The sequence below is a fragment of the Pezoporus flaviventris genome, unplaced genomic scaffold, assembly GCF_033815535.1.
Source record: "Pezoporus flaviventris isolate CSIRO_AGI_PZ_B2104156 unplaced genomic scaffold, CSIRO_AGI_Pfla_v1 ptg000002l, whole genome shotgun sequence".
Lineage (NCBI taxonomy): Eukaryota > Metazoa > Chordata > Aves > Psittaciformes > Psittacidae > Pezoporus > Pezoporus flaviventris.
This window is the reverse complement of record NW_026892550.1, coordinates 44,781,146-44,808,468: the sequence shown is the minus strand read 5'-3', so window position 1 is coordinate 44,808,468 and position 27,323 is coordinate 44,781,146. Positions and strand designations below refer to the sequence as shown.

Here is a 27,323-nt window from a genome sequence, read left to right as displayed (position 1 = left end):
TGCACTTGAAAGGCTGTAACTTACTCAGGCTACCTGTGTAAGAGGGACAATGAAGGCAAGTTTGTGGAAGACAATGGTCCAACAGCCAGATCTAGCAACACTGTCTAGTCCAGCAGGTAAGTTGTCTAGCTCAGTGTACAGAGCATGATCAGCACCTGGTAGCAGAGGCTTTCAGCACCATTGTCTGCAGTAAAGCTGCACACAGAACCTTGTAGTTGCTAGTAAAAAAAGGTAGTTGCTGTATTCCATTGACCTCAAGGATTTCCCAAGTCTGTCACGACTCATCTGAGACTGTGCTGTATTAGGCACTCTGAAGGAAAAGGTAGCTATTAAAGATGGGATACATTTGTCAGTTTGCTGGTGTGACTATAACGACATGAGAAGCTAAACATAGCCTGCTGTAGTAGAACAGCTATTTCTATAACTGGCTGAAAATAGCTCCTCCTAGTCACACTGTGGTACAGAGCACTTCGAACTGTGATGTGCAGAAGTAGAACTGGAGCATGTCCACTCACACAGCCATGGAAAAGCTGCTTTTCCATCTAACCTGTGTACCACAGTGCTGTATTGCAAGCAGGCCAATATGGCATTAGGATACTGGAGGGATATACTAGGGTATTTCTATCAAGTGCACCGTGACATACAGCTTCACATATAAAGGTACAATGGCTAAATATAACCTAATTTCAGTGCATGGTGGCTTCAAATTTTATCATTCATTTGGTCAAAGATTTCCTGTAGAAGTTAAGTCCTGCGGTAGCCAGGGCATCACTAAAGTGTAAGAAGAACTGCACTGGGATGAAGAAATCATAAATTCCACTCATTTCCACATTCAAAGGAGATGGCAGAATATTTACAGTGACTCAAAAACTTGGATACCTCAGTAAATACTTTAAACCAACATGACCCAACTCTTCTGATGTAGTAACATGCTGCCTTGACACAAGACTGGAAAAGAAACCATTGGACAAGTGGAAAATGCAAGAATAATGAATAAATTGTTTTCTTTTCCCAGTTACTCTTGGAAAATATTACTCAAAGATTACTCAGCGTAACTAAGCTTTTCTTCACCTAGCTGCAGGTCATTTACTCATCACATCACCATAAAAAATTTCTTCTTCTCCTCCTCCTCATCTTATGCTGCTACCTCCCCAACAATTACAGACACAGCCAACACAAGCCTTCCCAACCCACAGCCTTTGACTCAGCTATGCATATTACATCCTTGTCACCACCTATTGCTGGTTACACCCATTTGAAATTCCTGCTTTTGTAAGCAGGAACACAAAACTTTCCACAAGTGATGTCACCTAAAAGGAAAGTGCTTCCATGCTGCCCCAGATGTATTTTCCAAGAGCAGCCTGTGTTGACATATACCTCCACCTGCACCAGCCCCCATCAGCTAGCTCAGCTGCGTAAGAGACTACGCAGATACCTGGTACCACTCATCTCCCTTAATGACATATTCCTGCCCCTCTCTTTTGAAGATGTTGACACTAGTTTCATAAGGAAAAATAACAGTTGTAACAACTCCAAGGAATCTGTGCCACTTACAGTACACTTACCATGCACTTTCTTAAACCATCTGCCTTCCTTACTTAGCTCTGATCACCCAGCTCTTCAGTGAATACTTTCTACTCTCGTCTCCTGTCTGATCAGAAAAAACAAATCCCACTGCAGCAGGGAGTGAAGTAAAGGTATTCCAGTCTACCTCAAGGGAAAGAGACAGTTCTATAATTTTGCCACTTACTTCTTCTCTAAGAAGCTTCCATTCCAGCAGGCAGCTGAGGACAGTATCTGAACAACATTACTGTTTGCAGCAGGAAGACAAAAGAAAACAGAGATGGAGGTTAGGAACAGACATTCCAGCAAATCTTTTCAGCTCTCTTCCCTTCCTTCTATGGAAAAATAAAAGTCAGGATCACCCCTTAAGAGGCATAGAGGGTAAGCGGTTCAATTCAGTTAACATCCCTCTTCGAAAGGAGGGATGTTAGCAGTGCCCCCTTCCCATCTTCTTATGGCAGGTACACAGGGAAAGGAATTCATCTGTTCACAGGTTCTTGGTGCTTTTGACAAACTCTAAGCACACAATGAAACACCACTTTAAAATCCATTTCCCACCCACCATTTGCACTGTTCTGAGGCAGCCTCAAATTCTTCTAGTTTTGCTCAGAAGCTCTAACCTGGCAGCCTGATGACTAGCAACTGTCTTCCCCTTGGAAACGATCAAGAACCACACTTGAAAAGGCTTCTAAGTTTCAAGTGAAAGCATGGCACGGAAGCCAACAAAATGATTTAAATACGACTTTCAACAAAAGGCTTGTCCAGTGCCATAATACCTACTTGACAGAATTAGAACTGTTCTTTTCTAAAAGCTTTTGCCTCCAGACATCTATAGTTTCATCATTTATTAAACAGGTGTAACGTGTTTCATTTATGGTCCGGAAATCATCAGCAGGCAAGGAATTCTGTGAGAAGATATAGATTTCAGCAAATACAAAGCTTGTAAAACAATTCCTTCTTATCTATAATCTCTGTGTTTTCTATATAACTGACAGCTTTCTTAGTGTGGTTTCCGAACAAGTTTGGTCAGGAAGTTGTGGCATCACTAAGAAGTCAAAAGAAACAAAAACAAAACCAGATCAAATACATTTTAAAATAGGAGGAAAGGAGAAAGAAAATAAAAATCATTTCCTTGAATGTACCAAAGCCCTTAAACACTGCCATATCTAACTACAGGGTTAGCACATTTATTCCACACCTATTGCCATGCCTCAAAAGTGTACGTCAAACACTTCTTGAACAAAATAAGACAGAAGCAGAAAAAACAATTCAGTACGCAGCCCTCCCATCCAGCATATCTTGACAAGACCCTAGTGTATGTGGTCCACTGCCCTGCACTCTAATTGCACAGACCCCAGTGCCTGAGCAGGAAATGCCTCACTTCCAAATGCAATCAAGACTGGACTCCACTCCTGCTGATCAAACTTAAATCAGTAACTTCCCAATGGGTCTTTGATGTGCCTCTAAAGGAAGGCAGCTTTCAGCCACTCCTAAAAAGCTGTAAATTCCTGTAACAGCCGTCGTTGTTGGTAACGTTTATAAGGTAGAACGGACTCCAAAGCAACAGATCATTTTTGGGAGACATTGGCAAAAACAAAAGATGCTGGGACAGGGAAGCAGACTTGAGAAGATACTTAATTTGTTTTACCTCATATTCGGAGCAAAGCACAAATGTTTGGTCTCCTCCAGAGAAGATATGTTTAACAATGTGATATTTACAGGCATCTGTTGAAGAAAGATTAGAGGCTGATGAACACAAGCTCCTACTTTGTCTTTTCCCTCACATTTGCACTGCCACTGTCTCAGGCTTTATACTATAAGGAGAATCTGGGCTGCTTGAAGGCCATGCTGAAATCAGCTGAAACTCAAACACTGTAGCACTTTCACAGGAAGATGGGTTTCTTTCGCAGGACAATGTCAAGATATCTTTAGACAGCCATGGGTGAAATGAAATTATTTACATCCATTTGTGACTCCAAATCACACATACCAGGTTTCCCTGAGAGTTGCCCATTGTGAGCTGCCCAATGACCCTTGACAGGAGAGGGACACGTCACATTGCAAGTGTGCCCTGTTCCCAGCTGGCCTCTTGTTCCACAGCCAAATGCATAGATCATTCCTGAAGAAGGCACAAAGGCTAAAGTGTGATGTCTGTAACAGAGACAGGTAAAAGTTGAGGCCTTGTTTAACAACTAAAAGAAAAAAAAAAACAAAGAACAAAAAATCAAACACAGCATAAAACTTATTCTCAGTTCCCATAGGCCAGAAGCTGGTGCAAAGCAGCATCTTCACACTAGCACCAATGCTCAGTTTCTGCCACCTGATGGCATCACTTTATGAGACAGAGCTCTTTAGGTGGAAGTGACAAAGAGCAGCTTGTGCCAGCACACGGCTGGTATCAGGCTCACAGATGGAATTAGCTTAGTCATTTGCTAAGCCTGTACATATCAAAAGGCAACAACACAGCACAAGCATTACTAACTCTTTTCATGAAAGAGACTGAAAACTTGTGAGCAAAGAGGCTGCTACATTAAAGTCTTGCTGAATTAAGATGGAAAGGTATCTTTTACCAGGTTACAGCACAGGGAACAGCCCAAATCAAAAAACAACCTCATTCAGAGGGCCTTAAATTAGTTTTTAATTAACTTATTTTTGACACAGAGCACACAGAAGCAAGACTATTCCCCTTATTTACAAGACTCAAGGTCAGCATTAAGTTCCAAAGAAAAATGCTGACTGCACACAGAACTCACCTGCCACAAGCAATCTGGGATACTTCACTGCCCATTAGCTCAAGAACTCTTCGGGGGTTCACTTCATCATTCATGGAGTCATGTCCCAGTTGCCCACAGGAACCTGCACCGAACGTGAACACCCCTCCACTCTGTTAGCAAATCAAACAGCATATTCTCCATTTAGGGACCCATCACCCAGCAGTATCTCTCTGACTCCAGTCTCAGTATGAGCCCAAGCTTATGCAGAGATTGCTAGAGATTTCCAAAGGATTCAGAAAAGAAACTTGGGTTCTGCTAATGCAGCCTCCAAAGAAGTCTCTAATGGATGGTAAGGTAGCTAACAGAATTATCTTTAGGTATGTCTACATTAGTCAACTCCTCCCCACCATCACCAGATGAGTCTGAAATCCCAACAAGTTTAAACATGGCTGAGTAGCATCCACTTCCACAATGCTTCACACCCATCTCTATAGGCTGCTGATCAAGACTGGAACTTTTTCCTCTGAACATGAGCTTTCTAGGGAACTAATGTTCTACAATGGTGTTTTCTCCACAAGAATCCCAAAGCCAGCTGTTTAATTTATTTTACAGTGGAAAACACCGAGGCACCAAAAAAGAGAGCAAAGGAAAAGGCAGAGGCAAGAACTTAGCAGTGATCTGCCAAATCCCAGCCCTGTGCTCTGTCCACTAAACTATACACCACTTGGAAACAGCAGGTTTGGAACTGAAAACCTCTTGCAAATGCTGTGAGTTTCATTTAAACACCCATTTGTTTTGACTTGCATTTTATTCTGATGCACAATATCAATCTTTTTATCTTCCAACAAAATGTGATTTTCACCCTTTTCAATGTATGTTTGTTACACTTTTTTCTCATTTTTTCCTAATTTTTTGAGCAATTCACCTGAGTTATACTATTTATTACCACAGATTACCAACATCTTCATCTTCAAAAACAGCAATGAATCACATTGCCAATGAATCTCATAATATATTATAATGACTGTACTTCCTATTTAGTTTCTTTTACTGGGGTCAGATGGACTATGCCAATCTGTTCTTTTCCACCACTACCCAGTAAACTGAAGTGAAGCTATCAGACAGGTGAGACAGCAGCAAGGTTCCCAGGTTAGCATCTTTACCTTTGTCAGAACTGCTGTGTGTTCCTCTCCACAGCTGATGTAAACAACCATTTGAGACCGCAACAGCTTCACATGACATGGGGATTCTCGGTCTGCATTGAAGACAAAGAAAATAAAGGAGCTCTTTCAAATACACAAACCTAAATGTGTGAGAACACCACTGGCAGACTGAATTTCAGATGTGGTCTATGTGTGCAATGGAAGCTTTAACAACTGAGGAGGGGAACATGTCCTCGAGTACTTCACTGCTGCTCTCCCCCACCAATTCCTAAAAGATTTGTCCTGGCTCAAAGAAAATTGTCCAGAGCAAGAATGCAAATATGTGGAATCTTGTATAAATTCATCGGGCACTTAAGAGTTATGAGTGCAGCCTCACTACACCCACCTTCAGCCTCATGCTCCATTACAGACTCTTCACTGACAACTGCAAACATTTGTTTCAAAAGCTTGCTTAGACCTTTTCTATATAGAACAATCCTGACACATGGGAGACACTAGAACAACTCAAATGGCAAGCTGAATCCCAAGGTGCATTTAAATGCATAGCCTTCCGTCTGTCTTCATCCTTTAAGAAAAAGATCCTCCTACTTGAAAAGGCCAACCATTAAGAGATGCTTTCCTCCTTACTATGACATTCTAATAATTAAAAATGGGTCTCCCAGGGATAAGCTAAGCATTTCAAGGAGCAGGAGGCACCTCAAAACAGTAGATATTAAGTGGAGCAGCTGCTTACTTCATACCAACAAAAAAATTCAAGTTTTTGATACCAACCACCTAGAGATGTTGCCCATTTTTTAAGACTTTCACCCAAGGATTTTACAAGTGCTTTCTTCTGGGTTGCGAAAGGAAAATGGCCACATTTGCATGGATTTAGAAATACGAGCATATTTTTCATTTACTTTGTTTTGTATTTTAGCACTCTGATCTTTATTTTGACAGGAATGACACTTATGTCTACAGCATAATTGTTTAACAGGGCTGCAGAACATTCGTGTTTGTAGACTCTGCTGTTCACGTTCACTAAATGTAATTCACACTGTCTTACCGTGATTCATAAGTATCAGTTATTTACTGCAGTCTCACATACTGAGGGGTAAGCAGAGTATGAACCCTGGTCAACACAGCCCTCAAGTAGATGCTTCTTAAATGTTAATTTAAGATTAGCACAATGTCAAAACAAGCATCTCACATACAAACTGCAGCTTTGTTGAAATTAGAAGCAATTATCTGCCAGCCTACAGATAGATATCTACAGATATCTGCAATTATCTTGCCATGGAAAGAACATGGCTGTTCTTTTAGATCAGATCTAGCTTACATAAAGTAAAACAGAATAGACCTGGAGCATTTCTGAGAGAACACAATGTATGTTACAAAGTCTTAAAATAGGGTTTCACATTTCTAAAAGTGTAAAGCAAGATGAAATGCTGCATACATCATACGAGTCTCCTTTGCTAAACTACAGGCTGGTTTTGAGTAATTGCTTTAAATACATTTCAGTTTGTAGGGTGGGTTGTGAAAATGCATTATCCAATTATAGTTAACACAAAATGTGAGGTAGCACTTTTCTCTTGCAACATACAGAGCTTATATGCTACTACATTATGCAACATAACATTTACAAATACATACACCTCATCTACTCAACCACGCAAAATAAATTGTGTGCGCTGGGTATCATATCCACACTCAGTAACTTGCCTAGATGCTTAAAGCTACTCATCAACTACGCATAGACAATAAAGAGGTTAATTTAAAGCTCCAAAGAAAAACTTTCATCCACTGGCTTTTGCAAAAATTAATGTGTTAACATTCACATAATAAGAATGTGTTAACAACAAGCAGAGATCAAGGCTTTTCAGAGCAGTGGTAATATTACACCCAATCTTCAGCCTCCTTTACAAACCTATCTTCAAGTCTGCTGATGGCTAGGTTTCACTGAATGTGGACACCTGAAAAAACTACCATTAGCTCTGCGGTTCTGGAAAATCTTTGCTCCGCACCAACTTCAAACAAAACATGGAGAAAGCATTCTTAAGAACAGGAAGAAAAAATATGAGCACTTCCCTATATGTCTGCACAACACTCACATTTGAAACATCTTTCTTCTCAACCTTCCTCACTTCAATAACATCTACATGGGGAAAAAAGTCTTCCCGTTTCTACTACGTATGAAAAGCCTAAAGAGTCCAAAGACTGTTCTTCTCCCCTCCCCTCCCAAGAGCAGTGGCTGAAGATTACATATCCACTCAGTAAAAATACGTTGTCAATGCAAAAAGAGACACTAGGCCAAAATGTCCATCCTTCTTTCAACTAGGAGCATAATTTTAGTACCTCGTTCATCACTTAGTCCCAGCTGTCCTGAGCTGTTCTTCCCCCAGCCAAACACAGCTCCTGAGAGAGACAGGGCAAAACTGTGGGCTCCGCCTGCAGCAACCTGAGCCAAAGGGATCCCATCAAGAGACTTGACACGTTGTGGACTGGCTTGGGAGGGACATTCTTTGCCCAAGCCCAGCTGACCGTAGTTGTTCTGTCCCCATGTGAAGAACTGGCCATCTGAAATAAGGCAAGAAATAGAACAGTGAGTAAAATCTAATCCACAGAGAAGTTGATCAAGACGAACAAGAACCAGTGCTAAGGGCTTTGCAAGCCTTATGATGGCAAAGGGGAGGATGGGGGATGGAAAATTCAAGCAAGACATTCTTTGCTAAAATAAAAGCACTGTCTGAAGCTACCGTGAAAATAAACAGACATGCAAAAAAGTGCAAAATACAGCATCAGACTGCTGTAACATAAATAGCATAACAAAGTCCACATTGCAAACAGAAAAGTAATAGCCAAGGATAATTCAATATAAATTAATTACACACATTTTTTCTACATCAAGATGTAAAGCTTTTAACTGCTCTGCCATTCACCAGTGAGACAGTGGGTGGCCTGTGTATAATGCTTTCTTCTTTGGCAGTACTGGCAAAGCTCTTCTTCCATACTCATGATACCTGATCCATTTTATAGCCTCCCATTTGGCCTGAAAGCAGCTGGGACAGGAATGTCCTTTGTTTATTATGCAGCAATGTGCAATCTTGGACACTGTGCAAAATAATAGCACAGATCTTGGTAAAAAATAGTGAATCGTACGGTACCTGCTGCCAAAGCCAGGCAGTGCCAATTTCCACAGGAAACCTGCAGTATTGTCTGTTGGTTCAATTTCTTTATCAACCTAAAGACAATTACAGTATTTTAGAATAAGCATCCACAAATACAGTGTAACCTTATGTCAAAATTATTATTTCCATTCAGGTATTTGTTCTGCACAGACACATAACCTATGGTTTTAAGACTGAGGAATAAAGTCTTGAGGGTGACACAGATCCATAAACAATAAATGTAAATCTGCAGAAACCTTTAGACACCATACACTGCTATGAAGCACAAAGGGTCCAGTCATCTTTAGTACAGTGATAAAATGAGACCCATCATCTGTGAACTGCTTTGGATGGAGAAGTTTTGGTGTCTGCCTCTGCCACCATCTACATGTCCTTGCACTTAGTGTTCTGACCCAGGTAGAATACATTAAATAAGTATATGAAGAAAACTGAGCACCACCCTGAAGTTTCTGAGCATCATTCACTATACAGACCTAGAGTAGGCTGGTTTAGTAGCTTTACTGCTAACAGGCAACACTGCAAGAATTTCAGAGCTGAAGTGCCAGCTCACGCTGTCATACCTTTTCCCCTCCCCCCCCAATCTTGAAATGTAGCTCCCATCTCAGAGGGCCTTCCCAGGGACTGGAATAGAGATAGGTATCACACAGCATTTCTATTTTGGGGTCCTCCCTCTCTCTTTGCTCTGTACAAAAGATTTTTCATTGAGGAAGCCAAGCACATTCTAATTTTCTTTTCCATGCCCCAAGCACCCATGGGCAGAAGGCCCATCCTTGAGGGCTTGTGTGAGTCCCCACAGGGCTCAAGAAGCACCAGTAAAATGAGAAAAGGAGGAGGAATCGCCCTTACACCCCTACTTAAGAAATGCTCAATTACAGCCCCTCTGAGAGAAAGAAACGCTCCCACTGACTGCAGGCTGGAAGAGCAACAACCCTTGATCCACCACCTCCAGGAAGCTGCTTTAAGGAAACATGAATCTGTTAAGAATTTACCTTGGTACCATCACTGCATCTTCTACGGTGGTGAGGCCCAACTGCCCATCACTGCCGGCACCCCAGGAGAAGAGTTGGCCCTGGTCGCTGAGTGCCACACTGTGAGACTCTCCGCAGGCCACATGCACGATGTGCTGCCCGGCCAGGGCTCCGATTTGCTCTGAGGAAACAGGAAACATCTCCAGTTACGGGATTAATTTCAGTGACACCAGGTCTGGGCAAATCTGTATGCAAAGCCATTCAGATGGGTGCACCGATCCTCAGTTTGGTTTTAAAACACTTCCTTCAAGAGGACAGCACCAGATTTTACTGAGAACATGTACCTGCTGAGCTCTTCTGAAAGCCTAGTTTGCAAATCATAGGAGAAAGGCAGGTACATTCCCCCGGTCTACACACAGCCAGCCTCACAGAATCAGGGAAACCTATTGGGTTATTTATAAAACCGATGATTCTATTTAGAATCATGAAATCAGAGCGGTTTGGGTGGGAAGGAACCTTAAAGATCATCCAGTTCCAACCCCCAGACTTCCCATGTTTGAGGTTTTTTCAGTTTTGATGTGGGGACTGGCCAGGACCTAGAAGTTGGCAGACCCTGTAAAACATTTTTGACCTTCCACAGCTCCCATGTCCAACGAAGACAAGTCATCCACAAAGCTAATCAACCCATCCACCCCTTGCTTTACTGCTTCCTGCATGAAAGCATGTGTGTTACAACAACCCTGTACTGAATCTGGAACAGGTTTGAACCTTTAAACCTATTACTACCACTGTAATACACTCATTAAAAAGTCCCATAAAAAGCAAACAAAGGGAAGAGAGGGGAAAATCACTCCATCCTCTGAAAGATCACCCAAACTGACTTTATATCATGTTGAACAACTGAAGTAAGTCTGACAACCACGTGTACAGAGTTTTTAGAAATGGACATGAAAGTCTTGGTTTTCAAAAAAAACATTGGAAATACCACACATCTGATAGAAAACTTCTCCACAAGACAAGCAGAAGTAAAGCTGGTTTAATTTTTACTTTCCTGAATAAATACAAATGTTCCACGTGGTAGAAGAAAAATTTCACCCACCCTGTAAGCTACAAGACAGTCATCAGTTTTACTAAGTCCCACTTGCCTGTGACATGAGAGGGAAGAGTAGTTACATGCCATTCTATGAAAATGATACCCCACATCAAGGGCATCCAGAAATCATTAACAGGCTTAGCAGCAAAACCTGCATACCAATCAATCTAAATGTCTTAAATAAAAGGAAGGCACCCCTAAGAGGGGTTGCCTTCTAAGTCTGGGAGTCAGAAAATGAGAAGGAGAAGAATCCCTAATGGCTGTTATGGAAGAAAAAGGTAACAATTATTTAAATATGTATTCTAACAGAGGAAAATGCTACCCGAACATGGCATTTCACTCACAATAATTAATGCCAACAGAACCCACAAACATCTAGGAGGGCTTAAGGAATGGGCCTGCCTGCCATCTGGCCATCCTTTAGGCCTCCTACCATCCAATAATGCCTTTTGTCCTAAAGCTCTTTCCAGCAAGACTGATTTCACCCAGTCCCACTGGCAGCCCTGTGCAATGACACAGGTTTTGCAGGCGGTAATTCAATTTACACATGCAGTTTCCAGTCTTGGGCCCATAAGCATCCAACTGCAGCACTGCTAGGCAGCCTGGTTTTGTTCATTTGCATATATAATTGAGGTAGCCTATTTTTATCTGTGAGCTCTAAATAACCAGCAGCTGTATGGGCTGGTGAAGGTCAATCACAAACAACAGACAAGGTATCTCACCAGCACATGGCCATAACCTCTTCCCCTCAGTCAGCCAGCAAGATAAAAAATACCCACTGCAATGTGCCTGACACATCACCTGAGTTCAGCCAAGTGTGCTTGTGTACTGAGACCTGAAAGTCTAAAATTAAACCTCCTGCTGGAGAGGAATAAAGGGATAAAGCCATCTTCATCTCCACAGGAAATCCCTTTGATTCATGAACCCATCACTTTGCTGTAAACTTGCTGATTGGGGTGCACTGAGACTGGCCACTATCCAGAGCGCGTGAGCTCTTAAAACTGGTCACAAGCTCACTGGCCTGCACATCTCCAAAAGCTGGTCCTTCCACACTGCCGAACACTCCAGGGGACAGCACAAGTCTGACAAAATGACAAACATGGACAATACGGGAAGCTAGGGCATCCATAACAGAGACTGTGTTCTGCTACCTTCAGGCAATGACTGAGCTAATTTCTTCCCTGGGAAAGCATTATTTGCCACAAGTATACACGTCTCATTTGCTGTGGAAGGAGCTGCCCCTGAGCCATCTGACCACCAAAGGTCAGCATCAGGATCTGGAAGAGGCAGGACTCTGACCATAGCAATACTGCAACTGGAAGAACACCCTGCAGTATCAAGAGGCTGTGGCAAAGACTACATAGCAAGGACTTCACACACCAGAGCACACAGAGGACATGTAACAGGTACAGAAATCCAGAGTGGTTGTTTCTGTCCCCACAGACTCCATCTTAAGTTTAATTTGGCAACAAAAACCTGACCTTGCACTATGCCACTCCAGGGGACTAATAAATACCAACTTGTTTTGAAAGGCTGCCTGTGTTGCTGAAAGCCTTCAGTCACTGCACTGTTCACCCAAGAAGCAGAGTACAGCCTCACCTGAACTTGCTGGATGACCACAGACATAAAAAAACAAGCCTGTCTTGGAGATGAAGATCTTTGCCTTTAGAAATGTACACATATGACCCATCTCACTGCAGGACATTCCTAAGACTGTGTCAATTATAGCTTGCCTGCAAAGTCATGAAGAAATGTAAACACCAAACAGTGTAATCTTTACATGCTCACACATCTCTTTCCAGAGTGGGAAAAAAGCCAGCCTTCCCCTCAGGCACAGATTGTTCAGACAGTCCAACAAGAGTCCCAGTCCACTGTCAAGCTTGCCAAGCCACCGAATGTACCATCTCCCTGCTAACTTAAGTAGTATTATCAAAAACAGCTGACAGTGACTTCTTTGTTAACCCACCCCTTCCTCACATCAAAATATGAGGTGTTTTATTACTTGGTATACATTTGTTTTAATTTCCAGAGCATCACAACACTATTATTCATTCCATAGAAAGGATGTATCACTGCACCAATATGAAGGGTACAAAGGGTGAAGTTTATTCTTAGTATTGTGTCTTCAGTAACTGATGACTAGAACCAGTCAAATGGAGCTTAACTGGCACAACTATATACAAAACTAAGCAGAACAAAACCCTGAAAGCAACAGGAAGGGGCTGAAGGAGTTATGCAATAGAATGTTTCAACATGTCGTAAAACTTTCAAAAACCAACCAAAACCCCAAGTTCCAAGAAGTACACATTGACCCAATCTGTTCTTTCTGGAGCCATCAGCTGTCTCAAAACAGCACTAATGCTCAGAAGTAATTTATCAGTTCTTTGTATCTGGTGGAGATCAGTTTTCATTTCTCTCTTCTGTCCACTTTAACTCATGGATCTCAACACAAACAGACATATGAAGGTTTGACTTCTTTAGGTCTTAACCTTGTTAGATCTTTTCATAATATACACATTGGACCAAAGAATGAGGTCCAGGCAAAATGCTGTCAGGACACGCATACTCTGAATGGTGACAGAGCCTGGTTTCCTGGACTGCTCTTGTGCTTTTTTGCCTGTCTGTGCTTTGCAGGGACACTCCAGCAACAAAGTTGAGGACAAGAGCTGTATGTTTCTGTAACTCAACTTTCTGACAGCTCATTTAGCCTCAAGGCTATGAAATGGCAGTAAAGCTGGGACAAGAATGAAAACCCCTGAAAAGCCCACCTTCAGTCCATAGTTTCACTGTTCATAAAAGAGAGCTTGTGCTTTGCCTCCTGCAGTGCTGGAAAGCCATACAAGATCCTCAGTATCTGCAACTGTTGGAAGCACAAAGCACTCACTTATACTGCACTGATTAAAATGTACAGGCAATGAATGATTAATTAGCTCTCCTAGTAAATCTATCAGAGAGTTGGTACACCCTTTCTATGTACAGCTTCCAGCTGCTTGCAAGACAGGTTTTTGCTAGAGGATGTGGCAGAATCCTTCAGCCATATGTGTACTGGGACATACAAGAACAGCACCAGATGGCTTCTGCTGTCTGAAAATGATGTACAGAAACTATCAGCCCTGAGGTTTACACCTTAGGTGGAAGAATCTGGATTTCTTCACCGGTGAGAAGAAGCTGTGGCTTGGAAAAATTTCAAGTGATTTCAGTCTTACCTGGACACCTGGACAAAACTCAACCCGAGCATTCGCTCATCTTGATTACTGCTGTCTGCTGGGACTCTATAAGAGTCTTTCTAGCTTGCCCAGATAAGAAAGAGATAGTGGCTTAAACACAGGGGAGAAACAACCATGGGCAAGAATTCCCTTGGGTTAAATGCCAGCAGATGGCAAGTCTGAGGACAGATGAGCCAGTTTCTTTGCACTGCGATGCTTATTATTATAGTCCATATCTACGCTGAGATACATCATGCCTGAGATAAAACAACCTAATGCACAAGGCAGCTGGATGTGTAATGAGACATCAGTAGCAACCTAAACTTTACCCATATGGTCTTTCTGTTCTGAGTACTGAAAGCCTTGGAACAGGCAAGGATCCGAGTTCTCTCCTTTAAGAGATAAATTATATCAACACATTAAACCACCTAACAAGGTGACACTAATAGTCTTAGTGCTTATGGAAGCCTGATTCAAGAGTCAAAAATTCCATGAAAAACCTGCCACAACCTACAAGAAAATGAGAAAAACACTATGGCCCAGACTTACCAGTCACCAGCAATTCATTAAAGCACTTATAAAAAGCAAGCAATCAATAGTTGATCCCCAAACTCCCTGACAAGATTTTTATACGTTTAATAGGGAATTTCAGCTGTCTACTGATTCCCCAGTCTCCACTGGCACATCCCAGAGATGTTTCTGCATATGGACATCCTGGCTGTATTTCTAGGCTGCGATGAGCTTCATGAATCCAATCCTAATGAAGTTAGCTGAGCGTTAAACATGTCTGAGGTTTAATGGAACTGGAAAGAGAAAAAGAGAAAAACTAAAGTACAGCAACTGAAACTCTGGCAACCCAAAGTGCATTAAGCACACCAAGACTCCTCCCTCCCCTTATGAAGGTTTCTCCTTATTTTGGCAACATAACTTCAACAACGTCTTAGCTATTCAGGGCTTTTACTAGTATTAGCAGCACAAGTACACTCACCAACTTTTCCAGGAACCGTCATCTCCAGTGGAAGTGTGATTCTGCCACTTGGAAACTGGTAACTGGGGAAGGGAAAAAATCAAGCTGTTTGTCAGGACCTTTTTGCCTCTTCTGCTCTCCTTTTAGTTTCCAAGAATAAGCCTCTAATTTTCCTCTGCACACTTGCAGCTCCCAAGCACCTAGTCATCTTGTGCTCACAACTGCCATGGACAAGATCTGGAGTCTAGGTCTGGGAGGAAGAACTCAGACTCTGTAAGCCACTTAAGGAAAATACAGATTTTCTGAAGCTATCAGGCGCTTTTAAAAACTGAAGCTAATCTACCCAGCTAAAAATGCTACTGTGGCTTCACTCACACCATCTCTGCAGGCTGTGATTTGTCGGCAGCAACACTGGAGGAAGCCTCAGAGGGAGGAGGCAAGGGCTGAAGGACAGTTTCAGGAACACACCTTTGTAACTGCAGACAGTCTCTAGCATGGCCAGTCGTATGGCACACACAGCACGTAGGCAGGCAGAATGACCCTGCCCCACACTAGCCCCACAATTTTGCAACCACTACCTTCCTCCTCCTTGCTGAGCCTCTCCAAGAAGGCATCATGTGCTTGCTGTATCTTGGACTCAGACGATGCGAGACTACTGCGAGCAAGTGTGTGGGAAGCATCATGCTCTGCACCTGCACAACATAAGACTACAAAAGCAAACCTCAGGGGAAGACCACATCCCCACTGTATGACACCTACCTTCGCTTTCTGCCTGCTATTCTCTCCCTCTCTGTCACAGCCCACCTTATTCTCAAACTTCCCTTAGTGTGGGCCAAAAAGTATGGAGCAAACAAAAGTTTACATCAGCACATAACCTCGTGTGACTTTTGGCAACTGAAGTTTACTACATCCATAAAGGAAATTGGGCTTTAAAAGTTCAACTTGCAAATAATGAGGTCTTCCTTTTGTGAGCTGCTGCTACACTTGCAGCAGAAAACAGAGCAGTACCAAGAGCAGCCTGATTAGAGACTGGCAACTGAAGTTAAGGCTCTGACAATTTGGGTACAAAGGAGTCTCACCTGTGGCAGCCCCAGGCTTTGACAAAGTACCATGTGATTTTCAAAAGTACCTGGTGCATGTCTCACTCTGTTCCCATTTATTTCAATCCTGCACTGATATGCACCGGAGCAGGACAAAGGCACACTTTCCGGGAAAGCCACACCTGCACAGTGCAGACTCAGTACAGCATCCCTGCCTTCAGGTACACAAACTCCGCTTGAAAATATGTTACTGCAAAGCAGTGCAGTGACTAGGAAAGGAAGGTAATTAACACAGTCCTATTAAACATTTATAAAAGCTTACTGATTTTTTAATACTGTAAGATTTGACAGACATTCCAAGAAGAGGAGAGCTGAGCATCTGTACATTCCTTTTTGTGTGTTTATATAGATAGGCAGCTGTTTAAAAGGCAGGTCAGTTGTTAAGAGAGTGAGCATCTCTTCACAGCTGTGCTGTAGGAACAGCTGTTTTCTGACAGCAACCTTAAGTGTCACAAATATTTCATTTCTGAGAAGAAAAAGAAGTTTCATTGAGATCTTTGAGATAAATTCTTCTTTCCCATACAGCTTAAGGAAGAGTATCAGGCTGGTTTACATTGACCGAGTCAAAATCACCAGAGTTATGCATCTTCTGGAATACTTGATGTCTATAAACAGAACAAGGAACAAGCATACACCATGAGCCACAATCAAACTCGGTCTTTCCATATAATAGTTGCACACTGAAAAACAAACCAACCCCTTTTTCAGGAAAGGGGTCATTGATCCTGGAGACCATTACACACTCTTGTAAGCCTTCCAGATCAAATCATACAAAATGCCTTATATTCACTTTTACCAAAAACACAGGCTTTGTTACCTCAACACACATTCCTGTGTGCTTTTATACAAAGGAAACACAAGATATTAAGGCAAGAGAAAGACCACCTGGGCTGCTATATTGGAAGTGGAAGTAGAATTTTTGTAGTTGGAGGAGCAAGATTTCTTATTTCGGACATCTATTCACAGACCTCCACCTATACAAAAAGCCAGTAACTGCATATCAGCATCTGTGGTTGTGTTACATAACACAACGTGAAGACAAGAACAATGAACTTACAGCATCAGCAGCCACCAAACTACTAAAATCTCTCCTAGAAGCTGGGATTCTCAGCCCTGCTTATGCATTCAGCTTAAGGAAGTCATCACTTTTGTCCAGTACAGACAACTAGTCTGGGTATGAAAAGGTCAATGCATTATCACCTCCAGCTTTTTTCCTGCCTCTTCCTTTACCTCACCACACGTACACAGCTACCCACTCATTTCACCCTGAGCTCATCTTTCAGCTTCAGCATGGTTGCAGAAGACGGGACAGCCATTGGTGCCACATACCATACACACACCAGGGTTTCATGCTCCTTCCAAGCCAGGCATATGGACAGCCTTTATCTCTGCTGCACCTTCAGAAAGCCTCCAAATAGTATACACAATACAGGAATAACAAATACAACCAAGATAAATGCAACTTCAGGTTGCTAAACTGCCCTAACAAATCCCCAGTTAAAGGGCAAAAAGCTGGTCCGTCACGTCCTCAGTACAATAGCCTGTACTGATTCTAAAACAGCAGTATCTTGCTTTCCTGGACTCACTCTGCTTTTCACCCCTCAAAGTCAAATCAAAAGAGAAATCTGGTGGTTGTAATAATAAATGTGGTTTTAGAGACAGCACTTCAGAGTTACATCTGAGAACACATTATAGCCATTTTAGGCTCAGACTATAAATTTCTTTACTAACAAGAAATCACATTTCTGCTGGTTTAAGGTTCTCCTCAAGAGCCTCACCTCTCTTCAGTTTATACTCTCCTAATCCTGTGGTCTCATAGTATTGGTAGGAGTCAGTTATCATCCAGACCACACAAATTTTAAACCATCCCCCTATAAATATCTGGCACATCCACAGCCCTCCGCAAATCAATTCAACACAACACATGCATATTTACGACATCTAAGAGAAAGCACTTCCTTCGATTTTGTTTCTTGTTTGGCCATACACATATTGCTTTTAAATTAAGTCATTTTTGAATCCAGCTTTCTAATTTTGAAACCTAAAATCATCCTGAGGCCCAAATTGCACCAGTTCAGCTGAGATGGACATACTGCAACACAAGTCCACATTGCTGCAGTCACTGGTGACACGACAACCTCATATAGCCTTGGTCAGATCTGGTAAGCGATCAAGAGATGGGTACAAATGAAGATACCCAACGCTACAAAGGGGTGGCCAGTTCAATATAATAATCTGTCTCTTTTTACAAATAACATTTATGATAGGTGCTGAAACATAAACTGTGGCCTAATCCTTCCTTTATTGTTTTTCCATTTTGAAGTCAGCTACTGCAGGTCAGCATTGAAGGCCTGACTCTGCAAGCGCCCCCCTGTCCCCACATGGCTCCATCCCTCCCTCACACTTGTTCCAGGAACACCCTCCCAGGCTTTGGCAAGACCAATGCCTACAAACAGGGCTGCCATGCCTCTACTATATTTTTCACAGCATGCAGCTCTGCTTCAGGGTATAAAGTGCCAGAATGCAAAGCAGGACTCTCCCACACCACAGCACTTGGAAAGGGTTGCAATAGCCACATACCTCAGCTCCATGCCTCAACTCATAGTTGGGGACAAAACCATCTCACATCCTCTGTGAAAAGCCTGCTCAGTGGGACCTCCTGGAGTTACTGGCATTTAAGCTCCTTCTTCTTGTTTCTCCTCATGCAAAAGAGCAGGAGGGCAGGAGAACTAACCATTCTCTTTTCCCACCAGGAGAGGCACTCAGCCTCACTGACTCAATGCAGTAGCCATACCTCATCTGCAACATGGTCAATTCCACAGCTGCATCCAACAAACACGAGTCTTGCCACCACTCTCCTCCTGTGCAACCAGGGCCTCCTGGCAGACTTCTCACCCACCAGGAAGAGGCTAAAAGAGGAAAATCTATACAGACTGTCCTTCCAAGCAGGTCGCACATCTGAATTCTCAGCTGTTACAGGGTTTATGATTAACAGGCATGCCACAGTGAGCACTAAGATCTCTGTAACCCCGTGCTGAAGTGCAGGAGAAGTGGACTTATGTTTGAAAAGAAAGGCCACTGAGTTCAGAGAAATACAGGTGATCCAGATCATGTAGTGGCTTTTGTTCTGGTATTTTTTTCCTGCTTTTTGAAAGAGATTGAACATGATGATATTTCTAGCTCTGCAGTGATGAGTAGGTAGGCTCCACAATTTACACAGAAGCAATGCTACCCTGCCATTTGCATCCAGAACGGAAATATGGTGAAAAACCATGGTTTTGTCTGCTGTATATTACCAGAGGAAAGGTTCAAGGAGAATTTGTCCCCAGACATTTTCCTGCAACTCTGAGACAGTGATTACCAAAGCCCACGTTTTCTCACTAGCAGAAGTCACATGAAGTCCAAATGACTTGCAGAGAATAAACCTCTAGTCCAAAAAAAGAACAAGTTCCACATCTCGGACTTGAGCACATTTTAAAAGCTTTCAAATGGCTAACCACCAGCTAGTTACTTCACGCTCCTCTAATTCAGCCCAAATGCCAAAAGAGCCTTTACCTTAAGCACCCAGGCCTTTGCTCCCCAGAATACGCACGCCCATTCAGATAGAACATGCTTATCTAGGGATCACCACAGAGAGTCAAGATCTCATGTCAGACCTGCAGAAAATCAAAGTGATTTCATGGCTGAAGAACTGGAAATATAGATATAGCCACGGAGAATAAATCTGCTTCCTAAAACTATTGCAGTACAAAATTATCACTTCTTATTAGAGACATAATGTATGTTAACACCTGATGCTGCTCAGGAAATTAATGCAAACTCAGACTGATTCTGCAGAGTAGTGGACTCAATACTTCAAAACTAAGATTGCCAAATTGCTTCTCCTAAGACACTGTCAGAGACTCTGGGAACTCCAAGTACATTGACTTACTTAAGTAGTTACTCTGAGTAACTACTTAAGACAGGTCAGACAGAACCTTTATTAACTATGGTCATGGTGATAGAATACTGGGACGGCATTTCTCGCTCTGCATCCCTGCCAAGTGATTGCAGAGACACAAGCTATAGACTGTTTCAGGGAAGAAAAAAAAACCCAAAACATTTCAGTAATAACAAAGCCAGGTATCCATCCCTGAGAGGGATGAGCTCCTCAAGTAGCTTGCTAACCACAATTCAAATAAGGAATGAAACAGTAAGTAACATCACAATGTGGGGAGATGCTCTTGGTGGAGTGACACACCCAAGTATTTCCCTAGCTCAGAAGTGGGGGGCTGAAAACCATCACAGACTGTTTGCTCTTTATTCAAAAATAACATTCTTTTAGTGAGGATAAACGTCTTAGACATCTTAAATACTCATTTTACCACTACAATGTAAAATCTGAGGAAAGGGCACTTCCAGAAAATAAACCTCTATAGACTCATACTCTTTCAATGCAAACACTCCCCGAGTAATTTCTGTTCTCAAGAGTGGAGAGGCACAAGATTCACCTTGCAAACTACTATGTCTGCATTACACCCACAAGCTCAGCTGATGTGACAGTGAACACAGCTTTTTAATTAACAAGTTCATTTCAAAAGGAGCTTTTCCTTCAAAGGGTCCTTCAAAAGGTGTCCTCTAAAGGACTCCTCCAAGAAAAACTACTGAAACAATTCTGCGCCACTGCTTGACATTTTTGTGAGCAGCATGAATGAGAAGCAAAATGGAATCCTCCTATCACAGATACATGTAAGTGGGTAGCAGAACAAGAGAAAAAAAATATCATTATTTGGAATATATAGTAAGGGAAGAAAGGGATGCAGTCTTCACATAAATTCACTGCAAATATAACAACTCTTCTCCCACTGGAAGACATTACCCGCAGGTTTTACAAGGAGAACAGGGTTAGATCCATTTTCAGTGCATTGCAAAGTCCCAGAATTTTATTCACAAGCAGACCTGATCCTGGGAAATAACCATCTCTGATTAAACACCACAATCACACATTCTGAAAACACTAATTTTTTTAGTGTGCTGGCAGCATAAGACTCATGTACACACTCAGATAAGAAGTGTGACAGATAAAAAGGGAGTTTCCTCTTGCAAGCACAGACCTGTGCTCCACCCCTCAGAAGTCACCTAGCCTTCAAAAGGTTTAAGACCCCCTGCATATTTGCATGTCTTGATGTTACTCTCAAGCCCGACCAAACCACTCTGCAGATCATGGTAAGCATGCCTGGAGGGAACAATCAATACTGTCAGCCCCTGGCATCTCCTGCTGCAGAAGGCTGTGCTGCAGCAGATGTGGCTCACTTCCAGAGCTGGGCAGAGGTCAGCCACTTCCAGCTTCTTTTGCAGGCTAGGCAGAATCAAGCCATAAGGCAGTAAAACCAAGAGGCCTCAACCTGCACTGCCTTGTCCAGCAGAAGCTGGAGAGATGCAGTTGCAAGACTCCCAGCTCCAGGCATTTATTCCATTCGCTACCTCAGACACCTCATGATAGTCATCTGTAACTTTCAACAGCTCAAGCCCCTGTGCCCCATACATGTATCTCCACTTCCTGTCAGACGTAGCTTCATTCATAGGTCCACAACTAATGGAAAATAGAAAATACTATCTTTGATGTGCATTTCTATACAAAAGGTGTATAAGGTCATCTTTGTTCCATGCAAGGGAAGTGGAGGCGAAAGAGGGCTTGTTTCTTCTTGTTCCTATTTACAAAGGCAAACTAAGAAATTCAGTTCCCATTGCCACAAGCCAAAGCAGATCCACACAAAGTAGTGTGTGGGACAGGACTCTCCCCCAGTTTACTGTTGGTATAAAGACTGCTGTGACTGTTCATCATGAGTTCAAAAGAGAAGCTGTCCCTTGCTTTAAGCACACCTCTCCCACCTGCCCCAGCCAGCAGAAACACCATTGCAGGCACAGCCAGCATTGCTTTGTCAGCAGAGAAACAGTTTCTCAAGGATGGTCACGGGCTCCTCAGACAGCAGCACTGCAGAACCTTTTTCCAGAGTAAATGAAACCTGCAGTATAACTGGGAATTGGTGTCACATCTTAGCGACAGTCCCTCAATTTAAGGGGTAGCAGTAGGACACCTGAGATCAAACTCAAAGACCATTTTACTTCTATTTCCAAATCTCAGGCTGCCCCTCTTCTACAGGCCTAGTTAAAGGCAGGATTGCCTATGTGCTAGAGGTCTGCACTCCAGCATTCAGGATTCATGAGATTCATCTCCAGCTCTGAGACGCCAGTTCTGGGGTCTCTGCACTACAGTCATGCAGCTAGTTAGGTGATTTGCAGGATGAAGTATCCTCATCAGACTGGGCACAACATTCTCAGGCTTACCTTCTTTTTCCTAAGCATCTCATTTATTCCAAAGCCTAAATTTACAAGTCCTCAGAAGATGAACAGTGGTTGTGCACAGAGAGGATTTAAGCATTCCTGCTAATCCCAACCTCTTTTAGTAATTGTCTATAAACCACTGGTAGGAAAAGCAAGAGAGGCCAGATTCAAGATCAACTCCTAATCCAGCACCTTGGACACCCAGCATCCAACATCTACCACTGCATTTTTGAGAGTGAGAGGAACACAGAAGATGAACTGACAGAAAAAAGGAGCAGTGGAATCAGGTCAGGTTTGCACACAACACTCATGGAGAACTGTGGGTATTTCATACACAACTCATATCTCCATCATGCCATAATGGTGTACATTACAGAAGCCCTAAGCCTTACAGAGGGTAGCCTGCAGTTCGACAAAAACATCTTATTGCTCTCATTACCCACAGATGAATATTTATTATATTATGGAAACAGAAATCTTTATCACACGCCAAAAGCAAGAAGTTAATGGAAGTTAATGAATCAGAAGGCAAACATTCAAAAGAAAGTCTGTAAGGCAGGCTTCAGGGATTCTCAAAATACACAAAATGCTCATTCACCCTGGGATGGAGAGGCATTAGCTCTCTGTGGTTCTGCACACACAGGTTCTGCCCACTGGAATACAATAAAGAAAATACAATTTGAGTGTGGGCAACACAAGGTTACAATGACCTTCTTGTAGATCAAGAAAGCATGAGGGGTGAAAGCACAAGTCAACAAGAGATTTCCATGATGGGAAACAAAATTTATAAACCCTCTAAATGGCTAAAATCAGGTTTGTTCTCCACAACTGTACTCAAGGCATATCTCTTCTCTTTGATGTAAATGACAAAATTCCCAGCAATAACTGAACAAGAGTAGGCATAAGGATGCAGTGCAATTGCAAAGACAAAGACATTTGTGACTCATGGCCCTCTCTCCCCTTTTATAAAAAGGCAACATAATGCCAAACAACACAGTCTGCCCTGAGACCATCTGCGCTCGCCTCTGTTTCGATGCATTTCCCAGACACTGAGACCTGTCTCCCCACCCATACTGCTGAGCTTTAGCTTTCCAGAGCCAGCAAATACTATTCAGCATCATTATTGTGTTATTACACATGATCTTCAGCTCTGTTAGCTCATTCACAGCAATCAACAACAAAGCAGCTTCCATTATCTTCTCAGCCCACCAGCCTAGAGACAGTTTGAAGTGCATATAAAAAGCAGATTTACCTGGCTTGCTTCCTTCACAGTCATGCCCCAGCTGGCCTTTTGTGTTCAAGCCACAAGTATACACTTCCCCATCTTCCAGCAGGAACACAGAGTGGTTTCCTCCACATGCCACCTCCTTGACATTTCTGTCATGAATGAAGCCGTACACCTGTGGTTCAGGAATGATGACCTGGAGGTTGCTACCTATCCCAGGTTGTCCAAAAGACGAGTAACCCCAGCATAGCATTTTCTCTCTTTTCAAGAAGTCATGTATCCTTCCTGGGAAAGAGAAACAGGGAAGGAGTGTGAGTGAAGCAAGTACTCAACAAGTGATTCTACAGAGATAAGCTGCTCAGAGCAGGAGGTGGAAACAATCCAAAAAGGCATTTCCTGCATGACTGACAGGCTTCTGGACTGAGAATAAAACGGATTTCCACCATTACACACACAAAGAAAGAGGAATCAAGATAGCTCAGGTACTAAGTCAGCACCTTGACCTGGCCATCTCCACCTGGCAGTAGTAGTGTTCTGAAACACAGCAGACCTGAGCTTTTATTTCAGCCAAACCCAGTGCAATGCTTTTTAGACTCACAGGTCCAAACCTGAACTGTTGGAGTTAGAGAGTTATATCCGGGACCACTGCTTAAAGAAATCTTTAAAAATTATCTCAAAAGTGGTCAAACTAGTCCTGAACAGACCAACATGAGTATTTGTGGTATACTGGCCAATGCAGAACTGTTATTTCTGATAAACCCAGATTAAGAAGTATTTTGCTCAACTGGACATATTCTTGCAACCTAAATATGTGCATGTATACATCCTCCCCCCAAGCTGCAGTAAGAATTCCCCAAGAAGAAGCAGTTCACATGGAGCAGCACACTGACAGCTTGGCCCCAACAGCTATGGACAGACAACATTAATGCAACTTGCCAGCAGCCAGGTGTTGTATTTTATGCTGCGCTCAGTAGGAGTCAGAGATATCAGAGACATGAGTAGCATGGGAAGGAAAGAGCCATAGCAATATGAAAGGCTCAATGAATTACTCAGCCCGAACTTGATAATGACAACAGGATGATAATACATAAAAGGTGGGGGGAGGGAAAGAGCTCTCATTCCAGAAGAAACATGTGAAAGATTCTGGTAACGCTCCCTCATCGCTCCTAATCTCAATAGGCTTGGGTCATTTGTTAAACATGCTATACTAATACAACACTGAGAACTCTTCTGTTTGAGCCAGAAATCAATTAAAGTTTTTTTGTAAAGGGAAGAAGAAAGAAGAAAATGAAGGATCCGAGACATCAAGTCTTATGGCTCACCATGCCAAGTTTTAAACTAAGGCCATTTACAGAAGCAGCATTTACTGTTTTAGCACAGGAACAAAAAGCAAAAGGCAACCCCTGAAATGCTGAAGATTCCTCAAGGAAACAAGATTTCTTCTCTCACTCTGAGCAGATAAGAAACACGTCTGTTCAGGTCATTTCCAAAGCCTGGTGCTAATTCAAGCTCTTAGGTATTAGCAATAAAGCCTTTCCTAATCTAAGCAACAAGCATTCATCTCTTACCCTGCTACCCTGGCCTGTCAGTCAGGTGCGAGGCAGGACTGAGCTGGATGGGGGAGGAAGAGGACTGGATTTTCCAGTTATACTGCATTGGTGGTGCAGTTTCCTACCACAAGCCATCCTTATTAGGTTCTTTAAAGCATGCTATGAATCCCATTTATCCCTAACTGCTTTTGCTCCTTTACAGCATAATTCAATTCATTCACATCCACAGATGTGCTTATCACCAGCCAGCTTCAAAGCACCCAGAGGAAAAAGCAGGAGGTTACAAGGCTCTGTCTAGTTAAATCAGTCATTGTGTACACTCTACTTGGTTGCCCTCAGCACAAAAGTCTGATGAAAGATACCCCTCTACACTGGCTACAACATTTCCTACACTAAGAATAGGAATGCCATCGGACACAGTAAAATTGCGAGCATGTGCTTTAAATGACACAACTGCTATATTTATAGTGAACTTCATGTTCTGTCTTAAAAAAAAAATAAATAAAAGCTTAAGCAACACCCTGAAGGTGGCAACACAAAGGCCATTTCAGAACTGGCATCTGAAACAGCAGAAATCTGGGACTATCATTTTTCTCAGCCTGGGGAATTACTCTGTCATGAAGACACAAGCAGCACAATAGCAGCAAACCTGAAGATCAAAGATCACATTCCCTGCTACTACAACTGGATGTTGCCTCTGAGCTGAAAAGATTTCACCACTATGCAACCTGAACTACACTGACATTGTACAATATGAGCTAAATATTCATTTGGGATATCTTTCTAAAAGGGCTCCTGAACAATCTGCTCCCCATAGACTGCAGTCATTTTTCCTAGTGCTAATTTAATTTAAAATGCTAAAAATACTTTCTTTCCTTGTGTTCATATTCTACAAAAAGTTGATGTAATGGGCAGAGGGATGTGATGTGATTGGTAAGAGATGGGTTTTCCTCCAGCTAAGACACTCCTTAAAACAGGAAGAGTTCAAACTCCCAGTAATTCATATGCACACCAGGGTGATATTCCAGAGGAATTCAACCCCCATTCATGCTAATGGCCAGGCTTACTGAAGCACCCCGAACTTTTAACAATCCCTACGACAGACAATGAGGTGTGCCAGACCCTTTAGAAGATCTGGTCTTAGCTACCGTTTTTTTCACGAGTTTTTTCAAATTATCTCCACTGAATCCCACCCCACATCCTCTAAATGTTTTGCTGATAAATCCCTGTACAGCTCTGTTCCAAGGGGACAGAGCAGCACTTACCACTCAAGAACAAAAACCAGCATAGCCAGTTCCCATTTCAGTGTATGGGCACAGCTAAATATTTGCCAGTGGGCTGGTGAGCCACATTTTTAATTTACTTATTTTGAAGACATAGCATATTTTTAAAATCACAGCTGTTCTAATATTTTTTTTTCCTTCCCCCAGAAAAGCTGCTGCAAGTCTTAATATATGTGTTCAAATAGGAGCTGTGTCCTGAAACACGACAAGGCTTCAAATGACGACTTCACACCCTGTTTCCAATCTGGCAAGGCAATCTTTGTCATGAGCAGAGGATGTAAAAATTCATGTTACACTGAAAACTACCCCTATGAGCGGCATACCCTCCTTATACTAAAACAACTATATAAAAAGGTTTCTAGCGTGGGCAGGCACTAACACAGACATGTACCTGCACACTTATGTACAAAATATAGGTAAGGTATATTACCTGAATATTTTAAAAGGGGCTAATTATTCCTAACGCTCAGCTCAATACACCTTAAAAAGTTGGATTTTTATCTTCAGAGGACAAACCCTTAAGGAAGGCGGGGCGTTCTTAATGCATCGGTGCATTCAAGTTCTCAGGGCCTTTTAAAAACTGGATTGCAAAAAGCACAAGAGCTGCAGTACTCAACCACATCACCTATTCTGTGTTCTTCACAGATCACAACACAGCCAGCTTGGTACTCAGGTTTTAGAGATATAAACAGATGCAATGCAGCAAAGCTGGTCATTTGTAGAGACTCCACATATATAGCAAAACAAAAAAAGGGGCGAGGGGGGGAATATAACCCAACATCCTGAAACCCTGACATTCCAGGAATAATTCACCATCAAATCAGCGAAGCATGTCCACAGCACACCTAGAGATAGCAAAATCTCTCACTGTGGGGAATATTTTGAGGAAATCCATTGTGGGTGGGAGATCTGCTATAATAAGGCTCAGCTAACATACTAAAAATATATCCTTTGGTGAGAAAATAACCCTGGTGGTTTGGGTAAAATAAAACATGTAAGA

The 27,323-nt window shown here is 42.4% G+C and overlaps 1 protein-coding gene across 13 annotated transcripts in view; it reads right to left on the bottom strand.

Annotated features, from left to right (window-relative positions):
- The window catches only part of HERC3 (HECT and RLD domain containing E3 ubiquitin protein ligase 3), a 50,013-nt gene that overhangs the window by 21,465 nt on the left and 1,225 nt on the right, over positions 1–27,323 (bottom strand). For 12 of the 13 annotated variants that reach the window (XR_009747517.1, XR_009747518.1, XR_009747520.1 and 9 more), the window contains 10 exons: positions 23,518–23,775; positions 9,597–9,756; positions 8,584–8,660; positions 7,775–7,996; positions 5,441–5,532; positions 4,317–4,447; positions 3,554–3,714; positions 3,212–3,288; positions 2,344–2,468; positions 1,751–1,810 (listed from right to left, as the gene is read on the bottom strand). Coding sequence is in view for 7 of the 13 variants with exons in the window: in XM_061477012.1 (XP_061332996.1) it covers positions 1,751–1,810; positions 2,344–2,468; positions 3,212–3,288; positions 3,554–3,714; positions 4,317–4,447; positions 5,441–5,532; positions 7,775–7,996; positions 8,584–8,660; positions 9,597–9,756; positions 23,518–23,743 (1,331 nt within the window). In the remaining 6 variants the exon portion in view is untranslated. Of the gene's footprint in view, positions 1–1,750; positions 1,811–2,343; positions 2,469–3,211; positions 3,289–3,553; positions 3,715–4,316; positions 4,448–5,440; positions 5,533–7,774; positions 7,997–8,583; positions 8,661–9,596; positions 9,757–23,517; positions 23,776–27,323 lie in introns of those variants that run through there. The other variant, XR_009747525.1, reaches the window with a different exon arrangement.